This window comes from Sus scrofa, chromosome 3, assembly GCF_054392235.1.
Source record: "Sus scrofa isolate SSC_HxYL_T2T_F1_AM1 chromosome 3, Sscrofa_HxYL_maternal_Yorkshire_Landrace_v2.0, whole genome shotgun sequence".
Taxonomy (NCBI): Eukaryota; Metazoa; Chordata; class Mammalia; order Artiodactyla; family Suidae; genus Sus; species Sus scrofa.
In genome coordinates this window covers 57,544,266-57,571,846 of record NC_139385.1, presented here as the reverse complement: position 1 = coordinate 57,571,846, position 27,581 = coordinate 57,544,266, and the positions used below count along the sequence as shown (strand labels likewise).

The following is a 27,581-nucleotide window of genomic DNA, read 5'->3' as shown; positions in this document are numbered from 1 at the left end:
CAGCACCGCTGCTGGCAAACCACAGCTGAAGCACCAATTGGACAGTGTGAAGATTCTAACATTTCAATAGCACTTTGAAATCAGAGAGAGACAGAAACTGCAGAAGAAAAATAGGAGAAGAATGTGTATATATATGTATGACTGGGTCACTGTGCTGAACAGCAGAAATTGACACAACTTTGTAAGTCAGCTATACTCTAATTTTAAAAAAAGTAAATAAAAAAATAGGTGAAGGCATCTCCTAAAAGAAGAAATAAATAATCTCTACAGCAGAAATTGGCATAACATTGTAAATCAACTCTACTTTCATAAAAATAAACATTTTAAAAATATTTAGAAAAAAGAATAGCAAATAGGGGAAAATGTCTAATTAAGACATATGTTTTAAAGCTGCAAAAAAATACCATGTATTTGCCTATAAAACAATGTTAGCAAGATTGAAAATAAGAACACATCAGAGTCTACTGGAGGGGGTATGCTGTCTGTCTTTCTGGAAGTTGGCAGTTCCTTTCAAAAGCCTTAGGTATGCATGTGTTTGCACCTGGATTTCCATTCCTGGAACATGATCTTTAGGAAAGAAGGATGTGTTCAATGATTTAGTCACAAGATTGGTCATGGCTGAGCTGTTCATAACACTGAAAAATTAGAGGGAGTTCCCATTGTGGGCTCAGCAGGTTATGAACCCAATTAGTATCCATTAGGATGTGGGTTTGATCCTTGGCCTCGCTCAGTGGGTTAAGGATCCCGTGTTGCCCTGAGCTGTGGTCTAGGTTGAAGCCGGATCCTGTGTGGTCGTGGCTGTGGCTGGCAGCTGCAGCTCCAGTTTGATCCCTAGCCTGGGAACTTCCATCTGACGAGGGTGTGGCCCTAAAAAGCAAAAACAAAAACAAAGACCCAACTGGAAACAACTGGGTTTCCTGACAGTAGGAAATAAATAAAATATGGCACATCCACACAGCCCTTTAAAATGGCCTTAAAGGCATAAACGTGTCTGTTATCAAGGAGAGATGCTCATTGTCTATTAAGTCAAAAGAACAGGTTACTATACAGTTGGAGCACATCTTTGTTAAAAGAAAAGAAGAAAGAGCATGAGAGAGCCATAGAAAAAACTGGAAGGATATATGCTAAGTAGTCATGCCAAGTGGGGCAGGGTAATGTGTTGAGATTCTGCTGTGAGGAGCAGAGGGGCCAGGGCAGTGACTAGCTGAGGGGGCATCATAATTAGCATCTCGGCCCAGCAGCCAGACTGCCTGAACCATGGTTCTTCCCCATTAACCAAGGCTCAGTGACCTCGCTCTGCTCTTTCTACTTGCTCTCCTTTCCCCATCAGGCCATCTAATCTCAGAGCTTCTGTGAAAAGTTGGTGGTGGTGGTGGAGTCCCCAGGCTGGAGCAGATACTGGTTTCTTCTCTGAATTTCTTTAATCCAGAGCCAGCTGCTTGCTTGTTGTTTCCCCATCGGCGTTGCAGCTCACACTCAATGGGGCCAACCCCACCCTCTCCTTCCCACGACTCGTGTAGCTATTCCTCCTTGGTCTGCGGTGCTTTCTCTCCCATCACTCACTCACTCCAAGTCCTGTTGAAGGTTCCCTCTCTCCCCCATCCTCTCCATGCCCCTCTCCCCTTCTCCCCACTAGGGGCGCTGTCGTGTCTGATGTGGCAGCGTGTTATCTCTGCTACACGCCATTCTGTTCTAATGATGTGGCCCAGGCCCCTGTCAACCCTTTCAGGAACTGCCGTGGTCACCTGAAGCTCAGATCCCTTAATCTCTGTGTTTGATATGTCACTGCTGGATGAATTCTCGGAGGCACACTTCAGATCCCGACCCTCCCTTGCTCAGAACAATGTCTGTGAGCCCTGCAGACTGTGGATCCCTCTGACGCCACCCATCCTGCAAATGTGGGTCCACCAGGGTCCTCTCCACTCCAGCCGCCTGAGCTGCCTGCTACTCCACACGCAGTGTCTCTTGGGCCTAGAACATGCGCTGTCTTTTCTTAAACTTTCTCTGAATATTTGCTTTGAGTTTCCTTCGCATGTCTGCTGAACACTCAGAGGACACAGAGTACGGACCTGGTCTTTTTTCTTTCTTTTTAAGGCTGCACCTGCTGCATATGGAAGTTCCTGGGCTAGGCGGCTGCAGGCCTGCGCCACAATCATGGCAACCCCAGATCAATGCTGCATCTGAGACCCACGCCACAGCTTGCAACACCCCAAGTTTATGAAACTTGCTTTTTTCCATGATGGATTGTGACCCTCCTTCTGGGTCGGTGAACATACATTCACATGGTCACTTCCCCTGACCCCTAACAGTACCGACACCTCTGTCCTGTGTCTCTCACAGCTGACTTTGATTGATCTGATTATCTATGGGTCCCTGGAAGCTGTTAACATCCATGCTGTTCGATGGTCAAGGGCCTTAAGGCCAGTCTTCCTCATTAACTTCCCCGAAAGTCGTCAGGTAAGGATGACTAATGACACACCAGGGTGTGGTTTTTACATTTGCAGGGAATTAGCTGATTTCCCATAAATGAAATGGAATCTTGCCGTCACAGATCCGAAGGGCTTTCCGAAGCATCCGGAACACCCTTCCCGATATCCTCTACGTCTTCCTCTTGTTCATCTTCAGTGTGCTGATATTTTCCCTCATGGCCTTGAAGCTTTTTGGGAATAGGTGAGAGCCCCACTCTGGAAGTTTCTGCCAGGGAATTCTCCCACCTTTGGGTTTGGCATGTGGGTGGCAGAATGGGTCACCAGAGGGCGTCTTCCTCATTCAGACATTCCAGCAGTGCTCTCGAAAGTGGGGCGGGGAGGGGGGAGAGTAGGTTGGAAACCACAGCTTCATTATGGCTTCATGATGTGGGTTTTTTCACTCTGTGTTGTTTGTTCTTCTGAGGGGTCTTAAAACAGTGGAAGGGTCGCCCTACTTCACCAACATCCTGGACATCACGTTTGAGCTCTACGTGCTGGTCACCACAGCGAACAGCCCTGACGTCATGTACGTGAGACCCTGGCTCAGGTTCCCCCAACATCTTTTACCTTAACCCAATTCACTTTGTTAAAAGCAGCTGTAAGAGAAAAAAATAGTGATTTTCATATTTCAACTATTCATACTCGTAAAATTTTTGAGGAGTGCAAAATGTCAACATGAACGATAGCCTACTCTCCTCTGTGCTTAGACCCAAATTTAGATGAATTTAAAACAAAAAGCCTGGAGTTCCCATTGTGGCTCAGTGGAAACAAATCTGACTAGCATCCATGGGGACACAGGTTCAATCCCTGGCCTCGCTCAGAGGATTGAGGATCCAGCGTTGCTGTGAGCTGTGGTGTAGCTCACAGACATGGCTTGGATCTGCTGTGGCTGTGGCTCTGGCTGTGGTGTAGGCCGGCGGCTGTAGCTCCGATTCGACTCCTGGCCTGGGAACCTCCATGTGCCGCAGGTGCGGCCCTCAAAAGAAAGAAAGAAAGAAACAAACAAACAAAAACCCTGAAAGCAACAGGAGACATCTCTGGAGATACAGCTCAAATATTTAAGCCCACTTTCTATTCTGGGATTTTGAGTGTTGAGTTCAGACACCCAAATCATTTTTTGTAAAGGAATCATGGCTTGTTCTCCTAAGCAGTGATGTGGTTTTCTGATGAAATGAAACAGGAAAAAAAGGTTAAGATTAGTGGTTGTCACCTCCCCCCACCTCCCAAGGGTAATTCTCCACACATGTGGACATTATTGAGGAGAAAAACATCATGTGTTTTGTGTTAGGGATTTGCCTCACGTGTGGAGGTAAGCTTATTTGATGGTGCTACACCTAGCAGAGAGCTCTTGGGGTTCACCATTGGGGGTTGAGTTCCAGCTGCAAACATCTGGGCCATCTCTTCCCACACTGCACTTAGGGGAAAGGGGCGGGTTTTCTGTCACCCAACTCTGTGTGGGACCGTCATGTCAATTTGTTCTGGGTTGGTGGCTCACTCACGGGCTTGGCTCTGGCCAAAAGGAAGCAAGGTGAAGTTCCTGGCCCTCCTTGTCTCTTCTTGGGTCTTGCCCTCAGACCCTCAGCTGCAACCCCCAACATCGCCTTCTGTACAAAACCCAGTTTCCATTACATGCGGTGTGAGCATGCCTCCCAGGTTATGCCTTTTGTTCTGGTGCCATTATTAATGGCACTCCTCTCATTCTTAAAGTCCCAGTGGGGATAGAAAATTATCTGCCCCGTAGCAAGGGAGTCTGTGTCCCCGACGAGCCCTGAGAGTAAACCCAGGCTGCAGTTAGGATTCCTTCTGCAGTTCTGGGCACGTCGCTCTCTTTTCAGGGCTTTGATTTTCTCATAGTGAAGGGAGGGCGTTGAATTGGGCCGAGCTCCAAGGTCCTGCTTGCTTTAATGGTTGGCATCTCTCCGAGGCACTAAGAATATTAGAAGGCAGGTTTGAAGCGAGCTGTCTAGCATTAAGGATGGTGATGGCTTCGAGGCCCAACCATGCTGTTTGGGAGTTAGGGAAGGTTCTCCCGGGCCTGTGCACATGGCTGGTCCCTGTGGGATGTCCCCAGAGCTCAGTCCCATGAACAGTGATTATCTTCTTCTAGGATGCCTGCCTATGAGTTCAGTTGGTGGTATTCGCTCTTCTTCATAACCTACATCATCATCAACACCTACATCTTCATGTCCGTCTTTCTGGCTGTTGTCTACAACAATTACAGGAAGCACTTAAAGGTAACACACGTGATCCAGGGGTCGGATCCTGGGTGCAGTGGCAGGGAGGCTGGAGAGGGCATTTGCTAAATATTTGAACCTGTCCTTTCTCCTTTTGCTTTGGTGAATCTGAAGACTTATCTGGTGGCCTGTGGGGCCTCGAGGCTCTTTGCCAGTCTGAGAGGAGTCCGACAGTGTGTCCCAACCTCATGGGCAGGGGCAGGTCCTGGCTTTGCACCTCACTCTTTTTTTCCTTTTTTCCTTCCTTTCTTTCTTTCTTTCTTTTTTTTTTCCGCATTTTAGAGCCAAATGTGTGGGATATGGAAGTTCCAAGGCTAGGGGTTGAATCAGAGCTGCAGCCCTACACCACAGCCACAGCAATGTGGGACCCCAGCTGCATCTTCAACCTACACCACAGCTCAGGGAAATGCCAGATCCTTAACCCACTGAGTGAGGCCAGGGATTGAACCTGTGTCCTCATGGATACTAGTTGGGTTCATTACTGCTGAGCCATAGTCGGGACTCCTGTGTCTCACTCTTAATGCATCTAACTGTTCATGGTTCCTTGAAATGTTTTGTGTATTATTGGGGATATTCTTCAAGCTTCCAGCTCCTTTTCCTCCTCCAACAGAAGCAGAAACACCTTCAAGCCAACAGTTTCTTCCCTGGTGCCTTCCTGTTTGGTTGATGTCTGGAGAATTCCTGGGCATGTTGGGTGGGCAGAGGCTTCTGAGTGCTTGGGGTAGAGCCTGTTCTGTTTCTAGTCTGGAATCTACCAGGATACCTCACTCATCTCAACTGCCTGCCCCTCCCCTGCACACATATCTCTCATTGGCTGTCTTTGCGAATTGTGAAACTAATCACACAGATAAACATTTCATTGAAGGATCATTTTCCTTAAGACACAGCCTTTTGCATTCCAGCCTTTGGGTTTGAATGAATTTTTCTTTGCTCAGAGATATTCCCACCAGGGAGCAGGTAGGCAGTCTGGAGAACTTAACTGTTTGTAGCTAAGGAGAAGGGGGATGTAGGGCTGAGTCTAGGAGCTGGCCCACCTCCCTTTGAAGGTGTCTGGCCTGTCCAGGCCCTGAGGACTCTGTGCATTGTGGGAACCTCCACTGCTCCTGACCCCAGGGCTGGGCCTGAGTCCCAGTGACCCTCCTTCTCTGACTTCCTCCCTCGGAGCAGAATGAGGCTGTCCCAGAGAGTGTGGGGTGCTGGACAGAGGTGCTGCGTCTCCTTCCTCTCCCCCAAGGAAGTGTTTCTTTGGGTAACACTCCTCAAAAATTAATCTTGAATCAGTCAGCAAGCATGTCTTAAATGTGCTTTATGAAACATACCAAGTTCTGAGGAGCTGAAGGCAATGAAGATACAGCTGCACCTATTAAGAATTCAAGGTCTATAAATCACAAATGCTGGAGAGGGTGTGAAGTAAAGGGACCCTGGTGGAAATGTAAATTAGTGCATCCATGGCGGAAAACAGTATAGAGGTTCCTTAAAAAACTAAAAATAGAGATACCATATGATCCAGCAATCCCACTCCTGGGCATGTATACAGGGAAAACTAACTCGAAAAGATAATTACACCCCAATGTTCATAGCGGCACTACTTACAATAGCCAGGACATAGAAGCAACCTAAGTGTCCATCAAGAGATAAATGGATAAAGAAAATGGATACTAGGACCCCACTCAGCCATAGAAAACAATGAAATGGTGCCATTTGCAGCAACAGGGATGGACCTAGAGATGATCAGACTAAGTGAAGTAAATCTGAACGAGAAAGACAAATACACATAATATCACTTTCGTGTGGAATCTCAAATATGATACAAATGAATTTGTTTACAAAACAGGAACAGACTCACAGACATATCAAACAAACTTACAGCTACCAAAGGGGAAAAGGAGAAGGGATAAATTAGGAATTTGGGATTAGTAGAAACAAACTACTATATATAAAATAGATAAACAACAATGTCCAAGTCCCACTGTATAGCACAGGGAACTGTAGTCAATGTCTTATAGTAATCTATAATAGAAAAGCATATGAAAAATTGTATATATATATATCTATATCTCATCTATCTATCTATCCATCCATCCATCCATCTATCTATCTGAATCATTCTGCTATACACTGGAAACTAACACAACGTTATATATTAACTATACTTCAATTAAAAAAAAAAGAATTTAAGGAGTTCTGTTGTGGCACAGAGGGTGAAGAACCCAGCATTTTCTCCATGAGAATATGGGTTCGATCCTTGGCCACTCTCAGTGGGTTAGGGATCTGGCATTGCCACAAGCTGCAGTGTAGGTCGCCGATGTGGCTTGGATCTGGGGTTCCTGTGGCTGTGGTGTAGGCCAGACCCTAGCCTGGGAAACTCCATATGCCACAGGTGAGGCCCTAAAAAGCAAAATAAATAAATAAATAAATAGAAAAGTGAAAAATAAAAGGTTTTACGGTCTAGCTATGTAATCAATGAAGTGATGATATTGATTACCAGGCCTACAGGGAGCAGTAGGGTGGGCATGGAGGTGGCCCACAGTAACTGGGGGGGTCTCCCCTTCTGGAAGATTCCCTTTGCATGGTCAGGCCAAATGGCAGCTCCTGGCAGGCCCCACTATCCTTCCTGCCCTGGACCCCTTCCTAGTTTCACTCCCTGCCTCTTCTCTTCCTTGACTGATGTTATGGTAGATCTGTCTTCGCCCTCTCCTGTGTCTCCCTCTCTCAGCAGCAAACCTGATTTCCTTCCTCTCTGGAATCTCCCCTCCTCCTGGGCAGAGCTGAGTTTGGACCTGTATGCCTCCCACTGCTCTGTTTCTCACTCCTTGTTTGCACTTGGTAAGCTGAGTTCTCTTTCCACAGATGGGGATTAGCCACCCATCCCTGGAGCTGGGAGTTTTTGGTCCCTTGCAAATGAGCAGACCTGTCGGTGACATTTCTTTGACTCTTGCATTCCCTTGAAATGTTTAAGGTGAAAAAAAATGAGGCTTTCTTGAATCGTCCTCTTAAAAAACACAATTCCGTTTCTTTCAAGAATGAGATTCGCACACTGGCTTACCTGAAGCGTCACAAAATGATAGAGGCTTTCAACATTCTGAAAGTCAAGGTGGGCACAGAGTTTGTGGTGATCGAGGCCCAGTGGAGGAGGCTGGTGAAGCTCGTGGCGCCGGACATCAGCAGCTCCCACCTGGAGCTCCTTCTGAGGGTCTCTGACGAGGGACAGAAGGGGCACGTGGGTAAGAAGCCTCGGCCGCCGCTAACATTCCTGTGCATCAAAAAGTGGGGCTGGGGGTGGGGATGGGAGGCTCCTAAAAGGGATGGGGTATTTTTTCATTTTCTTAAGTTTGCAAATGAAAATGTATATTGGCATTCCCTGTTGGCAGCCTCACAGTGGAATGAGGGTCCTGATGCTGTGTCCTGACAGGGTTGTCTCTGTGCATGTTGTCAGCAGGTGATAAGCCATCCAGAAGCCCTTCACCTTGTACCATGGTCATCCCCCTCCTGGGATTCTGTTTTGGGGAGCTCATCTAAAAAATGGGAGAGGGCTGTATACATAAACATCTAAATTGCATTTAGAGGAGTTCCCGTTGTAGCACCTAGGAAACGAATCTGACTTGCATCCATGAAAGATGCAAGTTCGATCCTTGGCCTTTCTTGGTGGGAGAAGATCTGGTGGGAGATCTTGGAGGGAAGATCTGGAGAAGATCTTGGTGGGAGAAGATCTGTGAGCTGTGGTGTAGGTCATAGACATGACTCAGATTCCTCATTGCTGTGGCTGTGGTGTAGGCTGGCAGCTACAGCATCTCCAATGTGACCCCTACCCTGGGAACTTCCATATGCTATTGGGTGTGGCCCTAAAAAGAAAAAACAATTTTTTTTAAATAATATAAAATACATTGCATTTAGCATGTGTGAGTGGGATGTTGAAAGTAACGTGAATGTTCATGTGTTAGCAGTTGGTAGTATTGTCAGCAATGCTCAATATTGGTGCATGCTTGCCTCGTGCAGCTCTGCCGTGATCAGTGTGTGTGTGTATTTGTGTGTGTATGTGAGATATTCCCCAGACTCACCCAGGTGGAAGCCTTGTATGGAAACTGAGACTCAAAGGGGTGAATTCGTGTGCCCAGGGCCACACAGCTGTAGTGTGGAACAGGCCCTCTGACTTTAAGGCCCTTGATTTTTATCCTTATGCTAAGTAGCCTCAAATTCTGAGAGCCACTTAACAGGAAATTTCAGTGACATTAAAAATGACTGTGAAGAAGTTCCCACTGTGGCACAGCAGGTTAAGTATCAGTGTTGTTTCTGCAGCAGCCCAGGTTGCTGATAAGGCACAGAATCAATCCCCAACCTGGCACAGTGGGTTAAAGATCCATTGTTGCTGCATGTGGCTTGGATTTGATCCCTTGTCTGAGAACTTCCATATGCCTTGGGTGCAGCCAAAAAAAAAAAAAAGGACCATGAAGGTAGCAAAGGGAAAGATGTGAGGTGACTAAACAGTAAGACCCCCTCATTTCACCAGTTTCAGGAAAGGTCTAGATGGAAACACACCCAAGTGGAGCGGTAGGTCTGATAGGACATAAACATATGTGAGACAAGGACTCTCAGACCTGTCCATCAGAGTCATGGTCTTTCTTATGACTCTGTGCCTGTGTGCAAAGTAGAAAATGACAGTGATTTTCTGTAACTTACTTGACTTTTCAGGCAAAAGTGTGTGGGAAAATGTGTGGGAAGATGCTACTGAAAAGTCCTGCTACCATCGTCCAATGAGGGTTTTGGATCCAGGATGGAAAGTCAGTGGGACTTGACAGGCACCTCCCAGAGAGCCCTGTGCCCATCCCATCAGCCACACCACTGGATGGCATGGCTCTGAGTGTCTGCTCAGGTGCCAGGCTTCTGCCCCTCTAGGGATTGGGAGTGGCTGTGCCATCTGCATGTCGAGGGTAGAGTTTTGCTCATGGTGAGGGAAGGACACCTGTGTAACCCTTGATCCTGTGTAACTTCTTGAGTCTTTTGGGAAGTGCAGTGAAGCTTTTTAATTTCCAACCTGTCATGGATCTGAATACCTCTGTAAAATATAACCCAGAGAAATAAATACAATACCATGTAAAATCCAAGTCCCAATTTTTCATTATTAGAGTCAAAGGACATGAAATGATTCTGTCAGTTGTTCTATAAATTTCTAAATTTTTGGAATTGATCTCATGGGTGGGTAAGAAGACCTCTGGGGACAGAACCAGCAAGGGCCCAGGGACCCCACTCTGGAGACTCTGCTCTGGGATGTGGAGGAGAGGCCAGGACCTGGGCGCCCTTGGATCCTTCACTGTAAGAACTGGGGTGGGGTGGCTGACCAGTTAGTCCAGGGGTCTCAGACCTCGACCCCTCTGTTTCTGAGAATTCTCCTTTATTGACTTAGTACCTCTGCTGCTTCTAGATAATTGGGCCTCTGGAGATGTTGATGAATCTTTAGGGCTTTGTAAACTTTCTTGGTGATTCCTCCTATAGCATGAATTCCTTGCAAGGTAAGATGTCCCAAATCCAGGAGCAGGGGCTTTTAGGAGTCTTTGGATAGTGAGGCCTGTATCCTTGAGTATCTCCTGCTCCTCTAGAAAAGATACACATGGTCCCCAGGACACAGTCGGGTGAACAGCATTTCTTTGTTTATAAGGTCAGTCTAACTATTGGCACTTGGGTGCCATGACGAGAACAGCGTAGTTACACATAGGGACATGGCACTTGAATTTCTTTAGTAATTGCCTTATGTCTTTAGGTAAATGCAGATTATTAACTGTTTATCTCAGTCTTCATTAGCCCAATGCCCCAAACTCAATTAGTAATAGTAGAAAATACATTTAAGAAATCATAGGTAGTTGACTCACTGTTGACACCAAAGGATTTGTCGGAGAAGCATGAAACTCTAGACAATGTATCCACATAATTTCAGTGGGTAACCCTGCAGGGCCCTGTGGTTTACAGTATCCTGTGCTTTACACAAGACAGTTGATAAAGAGTCTAGTTTTTAAATTGCAATGTAGTTCATGCCACTTGATGCTGGCCTATATTTAAGCTTATGGACACTGAAACACTGGCTGAGATCACAATGCCAAGTGACCCATAAGATAAGGGAGAAGAATGTGAGAAGTTCCAATGATTTTAGCCTCTTTAGAGAGGAAAAAAAAAAAGTTTGTGTGAACTAAAACTCCACAGTTGCATTTGTGTTTGCCCTGGATAAAATCAGGAAAAAGACACAGAGGCACTTTGTAAGCCCTAAATCACAAAACTACTTAATTTATTAGTTTTTCATTATTGGGTATGTTAAATACATTTGCATTCAAGTTTTAATTTGAATTTATTTTGATTTATGAAGTAATTTTAGAACATTTTAATTTGGGGGCAAAAGTCTTCAGATTTTAAGTTTGTAACCAGATCTTTAAAATGTATACTTTTTACCAAAAAAAAAAAAAAAAAAAGAAGATTTCCCCCCCCCCCCCCCCCCCCCCCCCCCCCGGGCCTTTTTGCAACGACTAATTGCTGGCCTAGTGGTTAATTTGCATATCTTTTCTTTCTTTTTTTTTTTTTTTTTTAAGTAGGTAAGACCCTAAGACCATTAAACAAAGTTAGAATTCCCTGGTTCCCATCTAATTTTTTTTTTTTTTGTCTTTTTTTGCTATTTCTTGGGCCACTCCCGAGGCATATGGAGGTTCCCAGGCTAGGGGTCTAATTGGAGCTGTAGCCACCGGCCTACGCCAGAGCCACAGCAACGCTGGATCCGAGCCGCGTTTGCAATCTACACCACAGCTCACGGCAACGCTGCATTGTTAACCCACTGAGCAAGGGCAGGGACCGAACCCGCCACCTCATGGTTCCTAGTCGGATTCGCTAACCACTGCGCCACGATGGGAACTCCCCATCTAATTTTCTTAAGAAATTAGAATATAGAAATACTGTTTAATTAATGTTCTGTCCTTTTATTTGTTATATACTTTGGGGGCCAGGCTTCATAAACTGATTTGTTAATTCAGGCTTCTGTCTGCGAGGCACCTGTGTCAAGGTGAAAATCATTTTAAGACCTAGTTTCTTTAGCATTTTTTTTTTTAAATACCTTTGTGCAAGCTGAGATTTTGTTAGATTTTGTTAAAAGGAAAAAATGGTGATCCTTGAGTTTGAAATTCCTTTCTTCCTCTGCCCTAGTGAATGTTTTTGTTTGTTGTTTGGTTTATGTTTTAGGGAATTGCCCATTAGGAAAAATTTTATAGAAATACAGGTTTTTTAAAAAATGATTTTTATTGTTTCCATTATAGTTGGTTTACAGTGTTCTATCAATATTCTACCTTACAGCAAAGTGACCCAGTCACACATACATATATATACATTCTTTTTCTCACATTATCCTCCATCATGCTCCATCATTAGTGAGTAGATATAATTCCTAGTGCTATACAGTAGGATCTCGTTGCTCATCCATTGCAAAGGCAATAGTTTGAATCTTATTAACCCAGATTCCCAGTCCATCCTACTCCTTCTCCCTCCCCCTTGGCAACCACAAGTCTGTTTTCCAAGTCCATGAGTTTCTTTTCTGTGGAAAGGTTTATTTGTGCCATATATTAGATTCCAGATAGAAGTGATATCATGTGGTATTTGTCTTTCTCTTTCTGACTTCACTTAATATGAGAATCTCTAGTTCCATCCATGTTTCTGTAACTGGCCTCATTTCATTCTTTTTTATGGCTGAGTAGCATTCCATTGTGTACATACCACATCTTAATCTATTCATGCATCAATAGACATTTAGGTTGTTTCCATGTCTTGGCTATTGTGAATAGTGCTGCAATGAACATATGGGTGCATGTATCTTTGTCAAGGAAAGTTTTGTCTGGATGTATGCCCAAGAGTAGGATTGCTAGGTCATATGGTAGTTCTATATTTAGTTTTCTGAGGTACCTCTACTGTTTTCCATAGTGGTTGTACCAAGAAATACAGTTGATTTACAACACTGTGTTTCAGGTATACAGCAAAGTGATTCAGATATAAATATCTGACGTTGGTGTCACAGTGACCATGTATTTGGGGGCTGTGTTTTCATTGCAGACAAAACGAACTTCCTACGCTTGGCTGACCTCCTCAACATCCAGGTGGTCACCGTCAACATCAGGAGACACCCGCTGGAAGCCTGGATGCCTCAGGTATACCAGTCATCCGCAAGCCTCTTGGTCCAGAAGATGGTTCGGCACAGGCAAGTGAGATGTGGTGGGTTTTCTCTCAAGCTGCTTTAAAAACAGAATGTGTTAATGCTGAGTGGACGGAATGTGTTTCAAGCTGTAATCAGTTCCCTGTTCACTGCTTTTCCATGCCTGGAGGCATGGAAAGTGTCTGGACACGCAGTGTCTCACCCTAAGCCCAAGGACAGGCTGCTAGATTATGCTTCCTTCTTCAATGTTTCCTAACGCTCAAGGGCCACAGACAGGCAGTGCTTTCTGAGTCAGAGAAACTGATCACTCTCTGATTTCAGGCTGTTCCAGCCCCATCAGAGTCACTAGGAAGTTAATGTCAAATATGGTATCGACTCTGTAAAACATATGCTAAGAAAACATGAGTTAGCATTATTGGAATGACTATTAATAATGCCAATTAAGGGAATTCCCTGGTGACCTAGTGGTTAAGGGTCCAGCGTTGTCAGTGCTGTGGCACAGGTTTGATCCCTGGCCGGGGAATTGCTATACCACAGGCAAGACTGAAAAAAAAAAAAAATGCCGGTTAATAATTTTATTCTCAAGTAGATGAACTCCAGAGAGTCCTTTATCCTGGTTGGAGACCTTACTTTTTTCTTTTTTTTTAGTTTTTCTATTACAGTTGATTTACAATGTTCTGTCAATTTCTGCTGTATGGTGAAGCGACCCAGTCATATGTATATGTGTGTATATGTTCTTTTTCTCACACTGTCCTCCATCATTTTCCATCACAAGTGATTGGGAGTAGTTTCCTGTGCTAGACAGCAGGCTCATTGCTTATCCACTCCAAATGCAATAGTTTGCGTCTACTAACCCCAAACTCCCAGTCCATCCCACTCCCTCCCCGTCCTCCTTGGCAACCACGAGTCTGTTCTCCATGTCCATGAGTTTGTTTCTTTTCCGTAGATAGGTTCATTTGTGCCATATATTAGAATCCAGATATAAGTGATATCATATGGTATTTGTCTTTCTCTGACTTCCTTCACTTAGTCTGAGAATATCTAGTTCTATCCATTCTGCTGCAAATGGCATTATTTTGTTCCTTTTTATGCCTGAGCAGTATTCCAGAGACCTTACTTTTAATATGTGTGGCCTGGAAAATCCCTATCATCAGAGGTTCCTTCTCTTGCTTTCCTTGAATTTAATATTTCATAAAAATGAGTGGTTCGGAAGTCCTTGAAAGTAGCCCAGACTATGATGTTGGTAAGTATTCCTTTTAGTCCCCATATTTTATATTTGCCAAAGCCCTTCATGCAGAGGCTCCTTCCCATTCATCTCAACATTGAACTTCCGATGTGTTTCACATGGTGGACATTTGCGTGTCCATGCCCGGCATCCAGGGCCTCCCCAGAACAGTGGGATAGGAGCCCCCCTCTGTCTTCTTGTCGTCATGCCCAGGGTTCCCCCAGGATTCTCTGGAGCACAAGGCACAGGAGCCTGAGGGGGGCATCCTGCTCCGGAATTGAAAATTGGGTCAGAGCCCAGCTGTCATGTTTTTTCACCCCAGACTTGGTGAGGAAGATGGACATGTCAGTCCCTTGAAAACGTGTGTACATGAAGAGTAAGAGGTTTCTAGAAGCTTTCTACATTAAGGATGTTAATTTTGGAGTTCCCTTGTGGCTCAGCAGGATCCAGCATTGCCACAGCTGTAGCTTGGTCAGTGCTGTGGCGGAGATGTGATCCCTAGCCCAGGAACTTCTGCATGCCAAGGGCATGGCAAAACAAACAAACAAACAACAACAACAAAAACAAATGTTAATTCACCAGGGACAAATAATTGAGGGGTAATGGTCCTGGGCTAACCCCTAGGCCTTCTCCTGGCCCCCGATTCTGCCCGAGGCTGTCAGCCAATCCCAGTGCTTCACCCAAAAGGTGAACCTGAGAAAATTAGGCCTCTGGCCTTCCCCCTCACTCTGTCTTCATTTTTCTCCTTGATGGGAAAGGCGGAGCAATGCACCAACATCTGTGAGAGGCAGGTGGATTTCAGGGCCCAGACTGCTGGAAACTTTCCTTCCATGATGGGTGTGTGTGTGTGTTGGTGGGAAGATGGGAGGTATTTCATATTCATCTCATTGGTGGGAAACGCAGTCACTGGAGGGCTCTAAATCTGCCTTTTTTTTTTTTTTACCTTTTCTAGGGCCACACCCGCAGCATATGGAGGTTCCTGTTAGGAGCCTAATTGGAGTTGTAGCTGCCAAGCCTCCACCAGAGCCACAGCAACGCGGGATCTGAGCCACGTCTTCGACCTACACCACAGTTCACGGCAACGCCAGATCCTTAACCCAATGAGCAAGGCCAGGGATCCAACCCACAACCTCACGGTTCTTAGTCGGATTCGTTAACCACTGAGCCACAACGGGAACTCCCATGAACCTGTTTTTTTTTTAAACTGAAATGCGTGATGACAGAATCTCTCCTTTTTTCCCTTCTGCCAGGACTTTTGTCTGGGTTTATGATGTCATCATTCTAGTAAATGCCGTATTCATTGCTTTGGATGAAAAGAACCCCTTCATTTCCTACGCAGAGTGGCTTTTCCTTTTTCTCTATGTCATTGAGATTCTCCTGAAACTGTACACATATGAGCCCAGAGCCTATTTTGGAAGGAAGCAGTTCTGGAACTGGTGAGTCTGTGTGGTTTGGAGAAGGGGGCTGTGCTGGAGAGAGGGGCTCCCTGTCACCATGGGGAAGTAACGTTGGAATGTTTCAAGCTCCAGCTGCCTAGTTTTGAGGCTTCTTATAATGAAATCTTGAGGGCTGGGGAACATCTGGTTGTCAGAGCTGTTATTTATGATGTCAGTGTGAATGACCAGCTAAAATTAGAATCACAGATCATAGCATCTTGGATTTGGAAAGGGTCTTTTTTTTTTTTTTTTTTTTTTTGTTTTTGCTTTTTAGGGCTGCACCCATGGTGTGTGGAAGTTCCCAGGCTAGGGCTCGAATCAGAGCTACAGCTGCCAGCCTACACTATGACCACAGCAACATAGGATCCAAGCCACGTCTGCAACTTATGCCATGGCTCATGGCAACTCCGGATCCCCCAGATGCTCGACCCACTGAACGAGGCCAGGGATCAAACTGGCATCCTCATGGATACTAGTCAGATTTGTTTCCGCTAAGCCATGATGAGAACTCGTTGGAAAGGATCTTGCAATGTCACACAGTGTTCCTTTCATGGCGCCCCGGCCCACTCCCTAGCCAGGAAATGTGGCCTGTGTGGTTAGACATTGAGGACCATTTGCAAGCTCTTTCTTGGGCTGGATGTGTCTCCTTTGACCTTTTCTTCTCCAGGCTGTGTGACTCCTGGTCTCAAAGTATCACCCCCATGCTACAAAGCATCTCGAGTGCCACTGAGTGTCAGGCATCACTGGTCACCAGCTTTGGCAGTGCACAGCTCGGCAGGGCTGGATCTCTGTGGTCGCTGCTCCCTATGCCAAGAAACTCGCTAGGATGCATATATGGCCCAAGAGACTGGCTAATGTCGTCCATGGCTCTCGCACCATTATCAGAAAAGTAGCAGTGTGATGAATTTCCCCTTTAAATAAACAGTTGCGGTGCATTTAGTAAAATTAATGCCAAGAAAGATGATACCATGTATTCTGGAAATGTCACAGCAGTCTTGTGAGTATGTGGGTATGTTGGAAGACAGAATGATAGGAGTTAGCAGATTCCTGCCCGTTTCCTTGGATGGTTCATTGGAGCAGGCAGTAAATGAGCCAACACAGTGTTTCTTGCTTTGTTTCTGCGGCCCTAAAAATTATGGAGAATAGTTTGATGGCTGGATCATAGCTTTGCCTAAGAGATGGGATTCAGGGTTTTTGCAGGGTCCATCGTATCCTGAGCTTGACGGGCCTTTCCCTTGATTCCTCTCCGGCATTGCTCTTCTTTCTGAGGTTTGATACACTGATCATCATCGCAGCCCTGGTGGCCACCGTGGCCAACACCACCATCCGATCAGGTCAGTGGCACCAGCTCTCAGCTTCCCCGCCTCCCAGGATCATGTGTTCAATCAGTCATCTTTGTAGAACATCCACGTTGCACTGTTAGGGGGTTGCAGGGAGGCACTGGGGACATAAGAGAATTAGTAAAAATGTTGCATGTTCTGGAGAGGGATGATAGCTTTGCTTGTGTTTAGCTGTGTGGTGTAGGTTTCTTTCCTCTTCCTCTTCTTTTTTTTTGTCTTTTTAGGGCCACACCCTCAGGGTAGGGAAGTTCCTGGGCTAGGGGTCCAATCAGAGCTGCAGCTGCCAACCTACACCACAGCCACAGAAACGTCAGATCTGAGCCTTGTCCGCAACCTACACTGCAGCTTGCAGCAATGCCAGATCCTTTAACCCACTGAGCAAGGCCAGGGATCGAACCTGCATCCTCAGGGATACTTGTCAGATTCTTAACATGCTGAGTCACAATGGAAACTCCAAGGTTTCATTTGTAGGCATCTCCCCACCAAACCCTCACCTGGTCACCTCTCCAAAACTGCTCTTGCCTTTGGTCTCAGGGCTCATCCTTGACCCTCTGCCTGTGTTGGTCGCTGACCCAGAGCACAGCTGTAGCAAGAAATCTGTGTTAGTCTCTGCCCACCACCCCCTCTTCTTTCTACCCTGCTCTTGTTCCCCCTCTTGTTCCACCACTGCCCCGCACACACCTCCCTGTGATTATTTAGAGATAGAGAAGCTTCTTCTTCTTGTTTGTTTTTGTTGTTTTTTTAGGGCCACACCTGTGGCATTTGGAAGTTCTCAGGCTCGGGGTCTTATCAGAGCTTCAGCTGCCGGCCTACACCATAGCCACAGCAACAGATGTGGGATCTGAGCCGCATCTGCAACCTATGCTGCAGCTCACAGCAACAATGGGTCCTTAACCTGGTGAGTGAGGCAAGTGATAGAACCCACATCCTCATGGATGCTAGTCAGGTCCTTAACCCACTGAGCCACAGTGGAAACTCCTAAGATAGAGTACCTTCTTAACATAAGCGCAAGATGAGTGCTGGAGGAGGAAGGGCTTGCTGAAAGTGTTCTTCTGTAGACTGGGACCCACAGCCTCTTCTTGATGCTGGCCTGCAGTGTATTCCTACACTCGTGATTCTTAGCTCTTGGGCTGGAGGGGGACACCCAGCTTGGCTCTGATTTGCTGGCAGAGTCAGTGATTCAAGGCGGTACTCAGACCTCATTGAATGAAAGGGACAAGCCGGAGGCGCTCAGAAAATGGAATGTTAGATGACTGTGTTCTTTTTGCAGCAAGAAAATACAGCAGTCAGCAGATACTGGATATTGTTTTGATTTTGAGGATACTCCGGCTCTTAAGGGTCATCATCAGCATTCAGAGGTAAAGATGAAGCTGGGTGAAACAGCTGCACCTGGGCGGTTCTCCACCCTGGGGCTTGACAGGAACCACCCTGCCTGGGAACTAAAAATGCGCCCAGCTGTGCACCCAGGGTATAACTTGTATAGAGGACCTTGGTTCTCTGGGGATGGTGGGGCAGGGCAGGGAGCCCGTGAAGAGGTTGCAGAGCACCCACGTGGCGGCTGCCTGAGGGCAGAGATCCTATCCATCATTTTCATCCCTGCGACTTGGTTCCTCAACTGTGCATGCGGCCTGGAGAGGGTCCGTGGTCAGGATAACAGCTTATGCTAACAGAATATGCCCACCATTGTCTAGTTAAATCCCTCCAGCAACCCTTGATGTAGGGGCTTTCATGATCCCTAGATCACAAGTGATGGCAGTGAAGCTCAGAGAGGTTAAGTAGTTCCCCTACAGGTGTACAGCTAGAGAAAGGCCTCACGAATATGACCCCCAAAACTGGAAATTTCCAAAACTCCGTTTTGGAAAGGCCAGGTTCCTTTCAAGGAGTGGGGGAATACCTCCATCCCACAACTGGCCTGCTGCCCCACGAAATAGTCAGGTTTCAACCCAAGCCTCCAGGTCAGCCTTAAAACAGGCTGGAGTTTTGTTTTTAATTTTTTTTTTAGGGTGCACCCACGGAATGTGGAAGTGGTCCAGTTGGAGCTGCAATGCCAGGCCCTTTACCCACTGAGCAAAGGCCAGGAATTGAACCCACATCCTCGTGGGTACTATTCAGGTTCTCAACCCTCTGAGCCACACGGGAACTCCCAGGCTGGATTTTTGATGAAGAAAGAGGTGGGGGGAGAAAGGAGGAGAAGAGGATGGGTGGTTTTTCCGCCTCAACACCCACCTGGTGTCATAGCGGTGAAACTCTCTGTGATTACCTTTCTCATGGTTTGCTTTACTTCAGGGGAGACACAAGTTAATTCCTCCCTCAGTTTGGCAGATGGACTGATTCTGACAAAAGTGTAAAGGCAGATGCCTGACAGCATTTAAAGAAGAGGCCCAGGGCTGCAGATGGGGCATTAAACCACACACGCTAATGTGGTGTCAGTTTCCTTACATCTTCCTTTTGCCTGATGTCAGAAACTTTGTTTTATCCCAGATTCCGGGTGATCGTGATCACCTTAATTAACATCGGCCCCACGATGCTGACTTTTGGTGGGTTGGTCTTGGTGAGTAGGGCTGTCCCGTTGCTGTTGTGTGAAGCAGGTGGTAAGATGTTCATTCCTAGAGGCTCTCGTAAACCCTCTTTTAAGGGAGAGAAAGGGAGATGAAATCAATGAGATTCACTGTTTTCTAGGAGCCGTTTTTGTTTGTTTGTTTGTTTGTTTGTTTTTTGGCCATGCCTACAGTGTGCGGAAGTTCCTGGGCCAGGGATGGAACCCAGCAGCAACCCTAGCCGCTGCAGTGACCATGCCAGATCCTTAACCCACTGAGCCACCAGGGAACTCCTAGGAGCCATTTTTAGAAATATCAAATGTCTAGAAAGATGGGTATATGGCAGTCTGGGTCCACTGGCTGCTGTAATGAACACTGCAACTTCAGGAAGTTAACCCCATCACAGTTTCTCCCTCACCCACAGTCCGAGTGGGTGTTCCCAGCCAGCAGGTGGTTCTCAGGCATGTAGGATCCTTCCAGCCAGGGCTCTGCACTCCTGGCCTTGGATCCTCCTTTGCTGTGAGGAAAGCCCATCTGCTCCTTGAGACCCTCAGTGGTCAGAATATATCCATGCAAGGCTGCAAGGGGGCTGGGGCCTCCTGCCCAGGACTGATTCCTTGCTGTGGGTGAGGAAGTTCATGGATGAGGAAGCTCGAATATAGAGTGGATGCTTTGCGACAGGTTCTTTACTCTTCTGCTCCGTTACAGTGGTCAGAATTCAGTTAGTCCAGAAGTGCGAAAGGTGGGCTGCAGGTCACCCGTTCCCATCGCCCACGCAGAGGTGACCATTGTTCAGAGATTCTCATTTTCTAAACATTTGCATACATACAGTAAGGATGTCCTACCCACACATGTGCGTATCTAGTTAGGTGTTGTGTCCTATGGGGTCATCCTTATGGAAGGCTGCACAACTTTTTTCTATGCATTGTCTTTGTCACATGTCCTGGAGGACACAGGCACCCATGTGAACTCTGCTGTGAGGAAAGGTATCACACAGAAGGGACACTCAAGAACACAGGTGGCCAGCCCGCCCCCCCCACCCCGCCCCTGACGGAGCCCTGGAGGTTGCACCTCTTTGCCACCATAGGTGATGGATGGGGTGGAGACCATTCCTTATGTATCTTTGCCTCCATGAGCATTTCTATTGGGTACGTTCCTGGGGATGGAACTGCTAGGTCACAAGGTGACAGTCTTCACCAGTTGGCTCAATGGCGGCGAATTGCCTTCCAAAAGATGGGCTCCCTGATATTCCAAATGCCAGTGTATGACAGCATCTGTCTCCCCACAATCCTCACAGCTGGGTTTATTAAACTTCTCATTCTGTCTTCTCCAACCTGCTGGGTGAGGAAATGGCACTCCATCACTTGGACATGCATTTCTTTAGTGGTTCATGAATGAGGCCGAGTGTCTCTTGCATGTTCTTTGGGCCACTTATGCTTATTATGTATGTATGTATGTATGTATGTATGTATTTACTTATTGTCTTTTTAGGGCTGCACCCACGGCATATGGAGGTTCCCAGGCTAGGGGTCTAATCGGAGCTGTTGCTGCTGCCACAGCCACAGCAACACAGGATCCGAGTCGCATCTGTGACCTACACCACAGCTCACAGCAACGCTGGATCCTTAACCCACTGAGCGAGGCCAGGGATGGAACCCTCAACCTCATGGTTCCTAGTCGGATTTGTTAACCACTGAGCCACGATGGGAACTCCCCTACTTATTTTTTATAAGCAGCCTGTTCAGAGCCTTGGTTTATTTTTCTATTAGTTGTATTTTATGTGTTTTGGAAGAGTGTTTCATTGATGAAGGAAATAGGCCCTCGGTAGGTTGTATGCAGAGTAGTTATTTTTCCTCATCTATCACTTGTTTTTGTTTTTCCTCAGTAAGGGCTTTCTGTTGTTTTCTCTCTTTTTTTGGTGGTGTAAAAGTTTAATTAGGTAGTCATCTTTGTTGTTCTTTTATTCTGTAGCTTATAGTTTTATATCATGCTTATAAGGCCTTTTTCTACTTAATTTTTGTTTTTGTTTTGTTTTGTTTTGTTTTTATGTTTAACTCCTGGTATTTTTGGAATTTATTTTGGTATAAAAAACAAGGTAAAGATCCATTTTTTCCCCCTAGAGGCCTAACTATTATTTTATTGAGTATTTAACCCACTAACTTGCTAGCAACTTCACTTTGGCTTTGTAAAGGGAGACAGCAGGAGAGGTCATGGTGGGGTCTAGCTGGCCATGTACCATGTCCTGAACAGCCACCCTCTTCCTGATGCTGCTGGAACTCTTAGTTCTGAGGGCTGGGGGCAGTGGTGGGTGGGGGGATGCCATCCCTGGAACGAGGGTAGCAGCCCTTTCTGCTGGCCCTTGGCGCAGGGCTGACCTGTGTCCATGTCCTCCCCATCTGACACGCCACTCACCCTGTGTGCCCCCCATGACCGGTATTGCCCCCACCCCCAGGTGGTCTACTACGTGTTTGCCATCATTGGGATGGAAGTGTTCCAGGGCAGAGTGCACTTTGACCCCAGTTCTGCCAGCCCCGATGCCCTGGCATGTGGGAACCCAGCCTTAAAGGACTCAGCGTTTGCCCAAGGCAGGTACTGCAGGAACAACTTCAACGACCTGGCCTCCTCGCTCGTCCTGCTGGTGGAGCTCACAGTGGTGAACCAGTGGCACAATATCCTTTCTGTGCAGGTGGGTGGGGCCAGGGCTGCTGAGAGTAACTACGGGGGATTAGGTCTCGGCTCCTGGAAGGTCGGCTTCCTTAGCTTCGCACTTATCGCCAATGGCTTTGCCCTCGTGACTCACCAGGCAGCAAAACTGTATTTCATCGTCTTCCATGTCGTGGTCGTCATCCTCATTGTTAAGTGAGTTTGCTCTGACACCTGGGTGGTTCTGGATGCCCCTCCTGAACCTCCCTGCTCCCTGTGGGTGCGTCGCATCTCCCCTGCTGGATGAGGAGGGGAGGTGTCTGACTTTGGTTCTCATTTGTGCGCCTCAGTCCCAGCCAGCCAGGCACATTGGTGTGTAATACACATCTCAGAGCCTTGTAGGTTGTCTGGGTCAGCAGGGCTCTGGGGTCCTGGCCGGTGTCTCTGTCCTCCCCCAGTGGGATTGGATCACCTTTAGGGCATCCCTGGGAATTGCGTCCATCCTCTACTGAAATCCTCCCAACTCCTGGGACCCATTAGAACCTGTGAGACTCAGTGTCCTTGTCGTCCAGCTTTGGTCCTCGCCTGTCCTCGCACAGGTAGAGCGGAAACGTGCCCCTGTTGGTTCTTTCATCAGTTCCAGTTCTGTCCTAACCCCTTTTCCCGGAGAAGGGGAGAGCTCAGTCACCATTTGAAAGCTGCTGTGACATTGCACTGCAGGAAGGGCTTTTCTTCCAGCTCCTGAAGTGCTGGTTCTTGCTCTCCTGTGCCTCATGGGACCTGCTTGATCACGTGGGTTCTTTCCCTGAGATGTTGTCTGATTGTCGTTCCCCTCTCAGAGCCTGAGGCCCACAGTTCTTAGTGTGATGGCCCAGCCCCAGGTCTTCCTTCCTTCTTTATCCATGGGCTTTGGCCACCCTCCTGCTGACTCGGGCTCCAGAACATCCCAGCAGAGGGAGGGTGAAGAGAGGCTGCCCTGCTCACACCTGCTCATCCTGCGCAGTCTGCATGGAACATGTGGTACGAATGAGGGAGAAATGCCTCCTGAATGGCCCCTAGTTTTCCAGAATTCGGGGACAGGCCCAGGCAATGTGAAGCCTTTATGGGTTTTCCTGCTGCCCTCCTCCTATTAAGTCCAAAGTGATGAGGGGATCAAGACTCCCCCTACTCACAAGCTGACAGGTCAACCTGCATATATGTCATGTGTATAGACTGACAAAGTGTGACGTCTTACGTTGACCTAAAAAAATGCACAGCCTGAAAGTTGAGAGTTAGAGTTCTTGTTGTGGCTCAACGAACCCTATTAGTATCCATGAGGATGCAATCCCTGGCCTCAATCAGTGGGTTAAGGATCCAGCATTGCCATGAGCTGTGGTGTAGGTCACAGACACGACTCAGATCTGTGGCTGTGGTATAGGCTGGTGGCTTAGCTCTGATTCGATCCCTCGCCTGGGCACTTCCATGTGCCACAGGTGTGGCCTAAAAAAAAAAAAAAAAAAAAAAACCAAGAAAAAAAAATGAGAGTCAAGTTTTATTTGGGGCAAAATGAGGACTTAAGCCCGAGAGGCAGCATCTCAAGTAACCCTGAGCAAACTGCTCTGAGGGGGTGAGGGGGGAGTTAAGATATATTGGAGTTTTTGCAACAAAGGGCAGGTAGCAGGGACAAAAGATCACTGCTAATAACAAAAAACCAGAGATCTTAAGTTAAGGGATTTAGCGCTTTTCCATGGGAAGATGCAAAGATCTGGGCTCACTGAAATCCTTCCTTTGATATGCACCTCAGCTCACCCCTGTGTTTTCACAGCCTGAGTTTCCTCAGGGCTCCCTGTTAGGAGTTTGTTAGGGTTTGCTAGATGGCAAGTGCTCTTTGCTTCCTTCCTGAGCTCCCTCAGTTTTTACAGAAGTTTGTTGCTGGTCTAGTGAAGGTTACTGCTAGTCACGGGGAGCAGACATCAGCCACCATGAAGGATTTTAAGTGCTTGTCTAGATACAAGGAGATGCAAGAATTGGGCAAATAAAATCTTCTCCTGAAAATAGCTAACTGTCCGAAGACCTGTTCTGCCAGTTTGCCCAGAGCACAGAGTGCCTCCCTCCTGCTCGCCAGCCTGAGCTCTTTCAGAGGGTGTTGCAGGTCAGCCGCTGCAGTGGCTCATGATTTAATCCATGGAGAGGCAGATGGCAAGTGCCAATTTCCAGTTCACACTCTGGTCAGAGACAAAGATAGTTTATTTCTCATGGCCAAAGCTGCAGCCAGAGCAATACTTGGGTCCATTCCCTGCACCTTAATCTCCACTGAGTGCTGAGGTGAGGGCCACCTGCAGGGGATGTGTTGCATGAGGGGTTCCAGAATGAGGAGACTTCAGGTGGTGTAGCTGGGGGGACTTGCCCATCCAGAGCGAGAGAAAAAGAGAAAGGCCTCATTTTCACTCTGTAAGCAGGTCTCCATGGAGGGGAGCTTGAGGGCTTTGGTCCCTGGATGGTCTTGGGGAGAGGGCGGCCTGGGGCATCTTCAGAGGCAAACACATGTCCCTAAACTGGCTCCCAGTGCCTCTGCTCAGAGGACCCAGACTGTGCAGAAACCTGAGACCTTCATGGAGAATTGTCCACCAATGATTATTTGACCTATGCGTCCCCTTAAAATAGATTGTATGTTCGTGCTCGCTATGGCAGCACATATACTAAATTGGAATGGTCCTGAGATGATAACAGCCCCTGTGCAAGGGTGACATGCAAACTAGTGAAGTGTTCTGTATGTTTGCAATATATGGATAGGGGATTGAGAGGTACGAACTATTCTAAAATAAGCTACAAGGGTTCATTATTTTAATAATTATTAATACAAATTCATATAAAATAATTTTATATAAAATAAGCTACAAGGTACCGCACAGGGAATATCACCAATATTTTATAATAAATGGAGTATAACCTTTAAAAATTGTGCATCAAAAAAACCCTGTAGTTTTCTTCTTAACAGTCACTGTTTGAATAGGATGTAGAGGAAGAATGATTTTCCAAATGAAGAAAAGTTGTACCCAGTTCTGGAGAGACATTTTGTCATTTTTTTCCCCATGTCTCATTTTCTTTGCAAAGATGGGCCTTTTGGTTTGGGCCTGAACACTGGAGCCAGGAGCCCCATCGCCCAGACCATGGCTGACTCAACCTAACACCCTCTGCCTTTTACTCTTTCTCAGTATTTTCATAGCGTTCATCTTGGAGGCATTTTTTGTGGCATATTCGTTAGAAAAAAGTGAAGTGGAAACTGCCATTGAGAAGAAGATCCAAGAACTCGGAGTTGGGGTCCAGGAGTGAGTAGCGTTTCCTGACATCGCTCCTGGACTTTGGAGATGGGTGGTCATGGCGGGGCAGGTCCTGGGCACATTTAGTCCCCCTGGCAGCCAGCCTGGGGTGCCAGTTCTCAGGGACTCTTGCTGGCTACATGAGTGACACAGGGCCATGGCTAGGAGGATGGCGAGGGACTCAGCTGAGGGACTCGGCCACATTCATGCTGTCTCTTTCTCCCTGTAGGGAAGAAATGCAGGACAGGAGTCTTGTTGACAACGTGGACGCCAAGGACAGTGGCTTCCATGGGGACGAAGGAGACAACAAAAGGAAGGCCTTGAAAGGCCTGTACTTCAGAATTGCATCAAAAAGTAAATTTGGTTTTCTTTATTTGTTTTTTCAGGGCTGCACCCGAGGCATATGGAAGTTCCCAGGCTAGGGGTCTAATTGGAGCTGCAGCTGCCAGCCTACACCACAGCCATAGCAACGCCAGATCTGAGCAGCATCTGCCACCTGGGCCACAGATTATGGTGGTGCTGGATTCTTAACCCACGGAGCGGGGCCAGGGATCAAACTTGCATCCTCACGGATACTAGTTGGTTCATTATTGCTGAGCCTCAACGGGAACTCCTGAAAAGTAACTTTTAACCCCAAACTTCCTCCAATCCATCCTCTTCACAGCAGCCAGTGAGATGTTCCCAGAATGCAGATCTGACCTTCTGGGCCTTCCCATGGCTCAAGGGCCCCTGCTGTGAACTCTGGGGCTCCATGCTTGGTTCCCCCCAGCATCTCAGCCTGCTATACTTCTCTCAGGGCCCCCCATGCCTCTGCCCTAAAGCCCTGCTGGCCCTTCTTTGGCACTTCTGCTCCATCCTGCCCAGGGCCTTTGTACATGCTGCTTTCTCCCTGTGCTCTCACCTCCCCTTGCCTAATCAAGGCCCCTCGTCTGGCAGGTCTCAGCTCAGGCAGCACTTCTTCAGGGAAGCCCTCTGGCCCCCTGAGAAATCAGGTGCTCCTGTGCAGCCCCCCCCCCCACCCAGCTCTCCTTTCTTGCCTTTCAGTGCATGTCAGCTGCACATTCATCATTGAGCGACTGTCTGATCACCATATGCCTTCCCTGCAGAAGCTTCACATGTGCAGAGCCCTACCTTTTTTGTTCTCTGTTGTATCCCCAGGATCTTGCCACAAGCCTGGGACATGGGGGCCCTTCATAGCTGCTTGTTTATTAATTACTGTATTAATTCTCAGTGAATTAACGATTGACCGATAAACCCAAACCCATCTGAATCTCAGTTGGGGCCTTGGCGGGGACAGGGTACTCCTTGACACTGATCAGCGTAGATTGCAGGGGGTGTGGTGTGGGCATGCCCCTACCAGCTGGCCTGCTCCTCCATCCTTCCAGGAGGACCTTCTCCTTGGTCTCCAGAGCCTGTGAAGGCTGGGAGCTCAGTGAGATGGGCTCGGAGTCCTCCTTCAGGAAAGCCAGCTACGTGGGACCGGGGTCTCCCTCCAGCCTGCACGTGCAAGTCACATGTGCCCCTTTCGCCTTCCTCCCAGGGTACAGGACCGTGGACGCCTTGCTGCAGCAGATGTTTGAGTCTGAAATTGCTCCAGAGGATGAAAACCCTTCTTTGGAGGAGATTCTGAATGTCTCACCCAGCAGCAGGCACCCCAGGAATCCCAGTTTTGGAAACAGTGTCTGACCTGGGCCTGCGAGGTCCTGGGTGTCTGGAAACCAAGATAAGCTGTCATTACTGTGGCATATGCTGCCTCAAGGTGGCTTTCCTGGCCTGGGTTCCCTTCTGTGTTGCGATAAGCCTGTGAATTGGCCTTCCTGGTCCTGAGTGCTGGCTCCGTGTCCTGCCCTGGATCATGCTCAGGGCTGATCACAGATGGAAGGAGAGATTGTGGGGAGCACTTATCATACACATGCACGTACCTAAGTCCTCTTGTTGGTATATAAAAGCTTTTGTTTATTTTTATATGATATTTTGCTATTTTATTAAATCAATACTGTGCTACAGTGTTACAGGAATGAATTTTGAACACTTAAATGTGCTAAAGGAATATGTTCTAGTCATCTAGCTTTTTATTCAAGTGAAGAAATATATGAATGTGAAGGTAAAATTCTGTCACAATCATTTCTTTTTTGGGGGCGGCTCTCAAAGTGTCTTAAATTAAATTACAGTTATAGCAAGATTTTGAGTAAGCTGCTCCCTGAGGTTACTCTTGGTCACTTTGCC

At 47.1% G+C, this 27,581-nt stretch overlaps 1 protein-coding gene and 1 non-coding gene across 3 annotated transcripts in view; both read left to right on the top strand.

The window, feature by feature from the left end:
- The window catches only part of LOC100620627 (two pore channel protein 2), a 42,176-nt gene extending 14,711 nt beyond the window's left edge, over window positions 1-27,465 (top strand). Inside the window, exons 5-19 of one of the 2 annotated variants that reach the window (XM_085016068.1) lie at window positions 2,341-2,457; window positions 2,552-2,670; window positions 2,893-2,994; window positions 4,576-4,702; window positions 7,725-7,926; window positions 12,776-12,920; window positions 15,351-15,536; window positions 16,806-16,870; window positions 18,147-18,234; window positions 19,358-19,427; window positions 21,866-22,074; window positions 22,174-22,272; window positions 25,251-25,364; window positions 25,585-25,709; window positions 26,896-27,465. In XM_085016068.1, coding sequence (XP_084872194.1) covers window positions 2,341-2,457; window positions 2,552-2,670; window positions 2,893-2,994; window positions 4,576-4,702; window positions 7,725-7,926; window positions 12,776-12,920; window positions 15,351-15,536; window positions 16,806-16,870; window positions 18,147-18,234; window positions 19,358-19,427; window positions 21,866-22,074; window positions 22,174-22,272; window positions 25,251-25,364; window positions 25,585-25,709; window positions 26,896-27,041 — 1,914 coding nt within the window. In that variant the 3' untranslated portion in view covers window positions 27,042-27,465. Of the gene's footprint in view, window positions 1-2,340; window positions 2,458-2,551; window positions 2,671-2,892; window positions 2,995-4,575; window positions 4,703-7,724; window positions 7,927-12,775; window positions 12,921-15,350; window positions 15,537-16,805; window positions 16,871-18,146; window positions 18,235-19,357; window positions 19,428-21,865; window positions 22,273-25,250; window positions 25,365-25,584; window positions 25,710-26,895 lie in introns of both variants that reach the window. The other variant, XM_085016067.1, reaches the window with a different exon arrangement.
- LOC146404644 (U6 spliceosomal RNA) lies at window positions 24,711-24,813 on the top strand. Its single transcript, XR_014842622.1, has one exon. It is a non-coding gene; the product is annotated as a U6 spliceosomal RNA (small nuclear RNA).
- Window positions 27,466-27,581: the final 116 nt, after the last annotated feature.